The sequence below is a fragment of the Semicossyphus pulcher genome, unplaced genomic scaffold (assembly GCF_022749685.1).
Source record: "Semicossyphus pulcher isolate SPU_LCO1_2020_fin unplaced genomic scaffold, fSemPul1.0.p SCAF_20, whole genome shotgun sequence".
Classification (NCBI taxonomy): Eukaryota; Metazoa; Chordata; class Actinopteri; order Labriformes; family Labridae; genus Semicossyphus; species Semicossyphus pulcher.
Window position 1 is genome coordinate 8,107,291 of NW_027211694.1, and position 8,783 is coordinate 8,116,073.

General features: G+C 41.3%; 1 protein-coding gene across 1 annotated transcript; it reads left to right on the forward strand.

Moving 5' to 3' along the window:
- Positions 1-3,481: 3,481 nt before the first annotated feature.
- Positions 3,482-7,087, forward strand: LOC138599789 (paired box protein Pax-4-like). Its single transcript, XM_069671546.1, has 10 exons — positions 3,482-3,515; positions 3,600-3,730; positions 3,886-4,101; positions 4,191-4,281; positions 4,380-4,508; positions 4,613-4,695; positions 4,779-4,836; positions 4,923-4,996; positions 5,932-6,037; positions 6,786-7,087. The coding sequence occupies exons 1-10, from the start codon at positions 3,482-3,484 to the stop codon at positions 7,085-7,087; spliced, it is 1,224 nt and encodes a 407-aa protein (XP_069527647.1).
- The last annotated feature ends 1,696 nt before the right edge of the window (positions 7,088-8,783 follow it).

The window sequence follows — 8,783 nt, forward strand, 5'->3', positions numbered from 1 at the left end:
TGGTAATCAGCCTACTGCAAATACCTACAAGTCAGTATTTTGCACACTCACTTCTCCTGCAGCACCACGGCTGTGTTCTCCAAAATTTCAACTCTGATATGATATAAACCACAGTGGATATTATCTTATTTTTTGCTACAATTCCTCAACGTATAGCAGGATGTCAAACACACAAACAAGATGCCATGCATGTGGTATACAGACAAAATAAAGTACTCCGTGTCACCATCTAAATTTTGGTGATTTCATGACAAAGGCGAAATCTTGCGCCACTTTCTGGTCTGCCGCTGCTCAGTTGTACTTTCCAGCTGGCAGATGTGACTGTGATTAAGTATGTGAGTGGGAAGCAGGGCAATGCTTAAGAGCACTGATGCCCATGGGATCTACTCTAAAAATTTGAGGTCTTGATTCCTTGAGATGTTTTGATAAACCATGGCTTTGTTTTTAATGCCCTGACATCAATTCCCATAAGAAATAACTCTACTATGAACTGTGTGTGACAGATAGCCACAGGCTGACAGAGCTGATTTAGAATACACTTAGTAAAACTTGTTGGGCAATAGCTGAATTTTTGTGGAAATTAAAACATTCATGTAGGAAAAGTTTTTTTACACTCATAACTTGGATATCGCTACAAAGTCTTTAGTGTGCATTTGGTGGTTTTATAGAATCAAGAGGTATTTTCTCACAATACAATTTTACATTTATTATCATAATATAGTGAATATAGTGAATTATTACATAAAATAAAGGTCTATAATTGATTTTTTCTTTTAAAAAACAATGGACAATATGGAATATATATAATTTTGTAAATACAAAAAAAGGGACAGTGCACATTAATCAACATGAGCACTTGAACACATCATGTAAATATGCCAGATTTAGCCATACAGGCTAATTGACATCTGCAGCCCCTGGCAGGTTGATGTCTTATTAAAAAACAACAATAATAAAAAATACATAAAACATTATAAAACACTTAATATAATAGTAATAGTGTCCAAAGGTACTTTTTCTATGTGGTATTTTACAATCCCATCTGGTGGCAGCTTTGGTAAGTACTTTAACCAAAGGTGTACATGTATAAATGCATGCCGATTATTCATTATCAGTCTTTAAATCCTGTTAAAATAATAATTAAAAAATCTACCAATACCCATGATGACGGAATTTTCTTTTACTTGTTTGAAAAGAAAGCATTAAAGGCATGGTCATAATTAAAAGGTACATTAAGATTGACGATTTGCATTCCTTAATGTGCTGCTGAAAGATGTGCATTCGGCCACGGACCTGGAAGTGCACAAATTAGCAGGAGTAATAAAGGAGTGAAACAAGCGCCTGTTTTACAGAGTGGAGAAAAAAAAACATTCACTAAAGAAAAAATAAAAATTCAAATCGTTTTCAACACACATATCTCATAACATAGTGGAGAAAGTTGCCGGAAAATTCCATGGAGGCACCTCTGTTGCGCACACGGCACCTCGGTGCGTTTTGGAGAGGTTTGGTAACCTTTTTACGCGGATGAATCACCCGCATTTCTCAACACTTAAAGACGCAATGAAGCACACATATATGTGTTTTATGCACAGGACAAACACATGGAACGTGTAAGTAAAATGTATACTTATTCTGTGGCACTATTTTGCCACTTAAACTCTCGCTCCCTCCTTTGGCGAGCTCAGATTAAAATTTACGCACAGCGAGTATGTGACACTATCTTAACAAAACAACCTAAGTATCTTAATTAACCTCGTCTGGCACACACTGTCCGTGTAATAAAGTACCATAAATGAATGACCACATCAACTCCCAGGTAATAAATAAAAAAAAAGCTCGCCTTATTTGTCCTGTGTCTCGGTTGGCAAGGAGATGATGGTGTCCAAAAATGGGTGTCCTCCATGCAACCTGGCTGATTGTACACAGAGGGGATTATTGTCCTTTAACTCGTGGTTAATGTATAATTTGGACCATATGGCATTTTAAAATCTGAGCCTTTATTTCGTTGCCACTTCGATCTGTGTGGACCCAACTAATGATATTCAATTAGTCATTAAACAGGCCAAAAGACGAGCCTCGTGTGGGTTTTAACATAGGCTAATATTTGCTCGTCAAATATTTCCCTTTGAAACGTTTACAACGCATTTTTATCTGCAGGCTGCCCAAGGAACATCTGTGAGGGTGATTTTAGCCTGCCTCTTCTGGATAAACCAGGTCCCCCAATTGGCTCGTTCCTTGCGCCCATGCACGAGTCTATTTGTTCACGTTTTGAAAGAAAATGTAATAAAGAGAGACCGGCTGATGGATTTATGATTTATCAAAAGCACTTTACCATATGGCAGTCGTCATTGGCGCAGATTTCCAAATGTTTGTTTTATGAAAGGAGGCCTAGAGATCCTTTTAATCTGAGCCACTTAACCTGGGAAAGGATGCTCCAGTCACGTGACCACAAGTCCCCCCTGATGGATGGAGAACACGCCAGTGTTGATCATTTTAGATTCTTTGAAAGATGTGTTTTCTATCTTCATTTAGGCAGGATTATATGCGCTGATGCAGAACGTTTAAGGACTGGATGGAGTGAGTTATGGTACACTTCACATTTAATGTGTCTTAATGAGGCTGTAGGGAGCCTCTGCGCAAGAGGAAACCAGTCTGAATTCCCAAACACGACGATCTTCATTGGCTGATTACTGCAGTACGCAGACATTCTGAATTAAAACACAAATTTGAAGGACGTAGAGGTAGAAATATTTGTTAGTGGCAGCCAGGAAATGTGGTACAGAGACAATAAATCCTGCACACACTATTCAGAAGTCATCGAGAACATTCCTGGTGCAGCAAAGCAGCATCTAGCCTGCATGTAACCAATGGCAGACGGTGCAAAGATGGTGATCATTAAGAGAGAGAACAAACTCTTGGCTTTGATGCATTTGTTGACAGTTTGTAAAGCACGTGCTACTCAGAGAGTATTTCTACTCCATTCTAATTCGTATGGAACATATGAGCTACTTTTTACGCATAAATTATAATGACTTCATGCCCATTTTTGTACTTCCTTTGGTTAAATAACAATTAGTGCACATGCAGGAGGACTCTTTGGCGGAATCTTACAGAATCACACATTTCTTGACTTAAAAATCCACCTTCCTCTACAATTCGAATAAAAACAAGTCTGTGAATCTCTGAATCAAGCGCAAAAAAAAAAATAAACACAAAAAGAATCAGAAAATTTAATCAATTTTACACTACAAACCTGTTAATTTAAAGTCTTTAACGCAGACATTCACTCCCTGGCAGTATTGACATTTCAGGTGACACTCCAGCGCGTCATGTGGAGGTGTGCGGGCCTATAAATCCGAGCTGGAGGGCGCGATTGCTCTCATTGTCATCCGCCACAGACGCGCGGAGTTACCTGGACAGTTCTTATTAAGTATTCTGGGAACTACTTCGTTTGTATCATCAAGGCCGGGAGGAAGCAAAAATGTGCGGAGCAAACGTTGATCTGCCAAATAAAGGTAAGTTGTATCATTCTATTACGATGTTTGAGTGAATTAGCAATTTAAAGACAGTTTGAATAGTCTAGACTCTGTTGTGAGAAGGTGGCGGGACTGTAAACCAGCTCGGAGGGATGTTTCTCAACGGCAGACCTCTCCCAGAATCCAAGCGGAGGAAGATGATTGAACTGGCCTCAGAGGGAGTCCGTCCAAGCCAGATCTCCAGGATACTCCGGGTACGTAAACCCCTTTTGGCACAAGTTATAACCACATCAATGCATTAAAGCAAGTGGCTTGACTTTTGTTGTTGATTAAAGCGTTTTTGTGCGTAAATATAGTCACAGGAAGAACTATTTAAGCAAGTAAAACCATCACTCTGTGCGTATTTCAGGTGTCCAACGGCTGCGTCAGTAAGATCCTCAGCCGCTTCCGACGCACTGGCCTCCTCGAGCCAAAGACTATCGGAGGGAGCCGGCCTCGGCTCCTCACCCCGGGCGTCATCTCCACTATCATCCAGTGCAAGAGGGAAAATCCAACCATTTTCGCTTGGGAGATTCGAAAACGGCTCACAGCAGCGCGCATGTGCAAGGCCTCCAAAGTCCCCAGCGTAAGTGAGAGAGATTTTCAATCGTGCGATCATGAAAGTGAAAACGTTCCAGCGTGTTGATGGTGGGTTTGCGCACTGTGTTCTGCAAGGTGTCGTCTATTAATCGGATTTTAAGGAGGATCCACTTGGACCACGGGCCGATGTGCATGGAGATCAATGCGCACGAAAGGAGTGAGCAGGGTAACTCACCTAAATGCTCACAAGTTTGCTATGAATAAGAGAAAGATTGAGGAATCTGTAACCTCCAAGTGATGATCTAATTTGATGATCATGTGCAGATTTTCCTGAAGAGGTGAACCAGCAGCAGATATTTGATGCAGTTTGCAGCAAAGACCAGAAACCTAAAGGCGCCCAGCACCGAAACCGCACCACCTTCACCCCGGAGCAGAGCACAGCACTCGAGCAAGGTGATTTACAATCCTTTAAAGTCAATGCAAGACTTACACTAACATACACAAACTACATCCATCTACAAACACACTTAAATTAGTGTTTCTCTCTCCTGAATCAGAGTTCTCTCACAGCCAGTATGCAGACATGTACACCAGAGAGAAGCTGTCAGCTGAGATCAAACTTCCTGAAGACACCATCAAGGTAGACGCATCATTTTCAAACATCAATCCGGAATCAATGTGATCTTCCTGCTCTAATGATGATCGTCTGCCTGTCTCTTAAAGGTGTGGTTTTCGAACAGACGGGCCAAATGGAGGAGGGAAGCCAAACACAAGAGTAAGCGTGTAAAACCGAACAGAACAGCAACTGAAAGACCTTCAGCACACACATCCATTAACGCCTGACAGTTGATTGTGTTTCTCTAACAGCTGCAGACCTTCAAAAACAAAGAGAGTTTAATCCTGTGACTCCATCGATGCCTCACAGCTTCACATCCCGACAGGTACAGTTTGAACTCACTTTAAAACTTTAAAGACCCTGAAAACTCCTCAATTAGCTTCTTACGTTGAGCGATGGGGGTCATACGTCCTTTGTCTACCAAAGTAAAAACAGTTGATGTAAGAGATGTCTCTATTTCTATCTCACCCATGCTCTATACTTATATTTTATTATATTTGAATGTCTTATTTCTGTTTTTATTATGATTATTTTGGCTTCTGCCTTTAGGACAGCTGAAGAGAGGCAGGAAATGTGTGAGTAGAGAGTTAGGGATGACATGCAGCAAATGATCAGCAGGCCGGGAGTCGCACCGATCAGCGGTCAGGTCGAGGATTGTAGCTCTGTATATGGAACGCTTGCTCTACTAACTGAGCTGAACCAGCGACCCTTTGTTTCTGTTTTTAACTGTGTAAAACACTTTGAATGTCTTTATGTATGTATGAATGGTGCTGTATAAATAAACTGGCCCTGCCTGCTGAGGCTCAGTCCTCGAAGCAGCAGCCCCAGGCTCGACTCCTACACTCGGCCCTTTCCTGCACGTCGTCCCCACTCTCCAACACCATCCACTGTCCTCTCTATTAATAAAAGCATAAAAGGCCAAAGAAATCGGCTTGCAAAAAGAGAAAAATGTTCATTTAGTGGGGCGCCGCCAGTTTAGCTCAGTGGTTGAAGTGACTCGAGGCTCGACTCCAACCCTCTTTGCTGTATGTCGTCCTCACTCTCTCTTCCCACGTCTCCAACACTATCTGTCATATCGATAAAGGCACGAACGCCCGAAATGAAAGTTAATTTAGTCATGAATATTTAGCATTAATAACCAACGCATAAGGCCAAGTGTTTGCAGCCTCTGGCTAAAAACGTTTAAAAAACGAACTGGCTTTGGCGTCTCTCAAAAGACAGGAACATCCTGATTTGTGCTCTGTTTGTGTCCATTTGAAGGCAGCAGGAGTGTCGACAGTCTACTGTGAAAACCCAGCGGCCTCCTCTACGTACAACACAGCTGCCAGGAAGTTTCCAAACGGCTGCTTCTTCCCGACAGAAACAGGTCCGATCCTGCACACGCACTGCGGTCTGTTCGGTTGTTTTTATGGTGCCTAACTGTCTAGATGGTGTGAGGCTTAACTTTCCACGTTTAAGGTAGAATAAAGTCTATAAATTAGGGACATAATGGTGTAAATTAAACTGTGATGTGTAGCTGTATTCTAGTAAGATGGTGAAAGACGTCAGGCAAGGTGAGGTTATCAATCTTAGGCACGTATTAATCAATCAGCTGCAACCATTATATGATGAGAAGTTATTTTTTGGCTCTTATTTCCTACATAACGAGAAAAAATTGTTGGCATTGATTTTGACAGCAATCACTTTCCTCATGTCTTTCCCTGTCTGCACTTTTCATCCATGAATATTGCTGCATGTGATTTCTGGGATGGTTTAATCGTCCCGCTTGCTTTGTTTCAATTGCAGCCAGTTTCCTATCATTTCATCACAATTTATGCATTTTTGTATGTTACATAAGTATTCTAATGAAGTTGTTTGAACATGGTAATTGCTTGCATGGATAAAAAAGATGTAAAAATACCAGAAATTGAATGTAAACACCTGCTTTGAGTGAGAAAATGTTCTTTGGATTGGATGTAGGACAAATAGTCCCTGAGGATAGATGTGATTAATCTTATAATCACTTGAAAGTTGATGTTATGATGATTAGGAGTCCTAACTTGACTCTTACAGGCACCCTTACCCTACAAAAAGTTAAGAAAGTAAACAATTATTTCTGTCCTTTGATCTGGCAGGTGTGGGGCATTCCGAGCATCTAACACCCCTCTCGGTCCCGCCTCCTTTCCTCCATCAGACCAATAACACGGCGGCATCACACATGACAGACAAGACTCCACTACATCTCCACAGAGAAAGACACACTCTCCCATTGGTTCACCATCACACGGCTACAAGGCCTCTCCTACCTTTGGCAAGAGAGACAATAAGGCCCGAGCATCCTGTGAGCCAGTGCTGGAACCAGCAGGGAGGTTTGTACACATGGAGCCAGTTTTCCCAGCAGCCCTGGGCTGTGAATCCACAAAGCTACCTGGACTAGTGTGAGCACGTTCGCGAGCCTGTTGCTTCAGGCAAACAGAAATTAAATTAAATTTTTGCACAATTATTTTTCTACTTCTGTGTTATATTTGTATCAGTATGTTGTCTCTTGTAATGTTTGTGTTTCTGTTGTCCATCCGGGACAAGGGATGTTTATTAGCATTCTTGCTAACTCCAAGAAACTACAACCTGTATTTTTACACTGATGTTTATTAATGTGCTCCATATCTATCAAATAAAACAATTAAAAGGATTTATTGAACTATATTTCTTATTAAATAACAGGAAAAGGATGTTTTTTTTAGCGCAGTTCAATTGCCAGACTATAGTGACACTTTCTGACCAGCAGAGGGCGACAGAGGACTGCGGTTACCAGCGTGATCCTTAATATACTGCAGCTTCACTTTACCTTGAATCTCGCCTCATAAAAAGCATCTAATAGGGACAAATGTTCATTAATATCTCATAAATAATATCCTTAATTCAAAGTTATCTTTTAATTGATCTGAAAATTCCTAAAAAACCTTAAATAAATCCACAAAACTGGCCTGTAAAGAAGAGAAAGTTACATAAAGTGATAAATAAAGCTGAAAATGGGGAAGATGGTAAATTAAATTATTAGAGGTGATGATGTGTTATATATTTGTGAGTTTACAGGATAAGGGGTTTTATGCTAATACAGGTTCAGCTTGAAAGGGTGAAGATTTTAAAGGGTGCTAATAGTAAAGGATATTCGAGCACAACTCTCTGGATTCTCCACATATCTGCTCAGTGATAAACCGTGATCGTAACATAAATCATACCTCCATGGATCATTTAAGGTTACCACTGGGTAATATGGATGTTATCTCTTTTATAGTCCTCCGCTTGCTATTTGTTTAAGAGCAGAAGGAGCTCAAGGCGCTCTTCCAGGATTTCTTTCCGCGGGGAGGCCGCTGGGAAAATCTATAAAAGCGTAGCTTCAAAAAGTCTAAACATGACCTGATATCTGCTCTGCTCGGTATCACTTTTTATGACTGCGACAGGGCAGAGGCATTGAGTTCCTTTATGTCCCTTTACTGCAGTGAGGAGACGGTAAGACTCGGGAGTTTCGCGATAATTGGTCACCGGGGAGGAGAGGTTGGGATCAGAAGGCAAACTGCTCGGCCTACTGGCAAAAAAAAGGACCTGTCGGAATGTAATGCGACGAAGCCAGATATGTAAATTACATCTCCACATGCCGGTTTGTGTTGTGATTTCTGCTGCTAATGTAAATCAGATGTAAGCCTTTGAAAGAGCTTTGGTGCTGCTTTCGAAATGGGAACTTTGTGCCTTTTTAATTTGAGGCCAGTTTTCTTTTAAGTGATATCAGGGGGGCACGAGCTGTAATGGCACTTGTGCTTGAGTATTTCCTTTTAATGCGACTCTATATTTCTACTCAACGACATTTCAGAGGCAAATAGTGCACTTTTTTACATGTTTTTACAGCCATTACTTTCCAATATTATCTATACTGCTTATCCTGTTCAGGGTCGCAGGGGGCTGGAGACTATCCCGGCTGTCATTGGGCGAGAAGCGGGGTGACACCCTGGACTGATCACCAGTCAATCACAGAGACAGACAACCTTTCACATTAACACCTACAATTTAGAGTCCCCAATTAACCAACGAGTGGGTGGAAGCCGGAGAACCCGGAGGGAGAACATACACACTCAAAG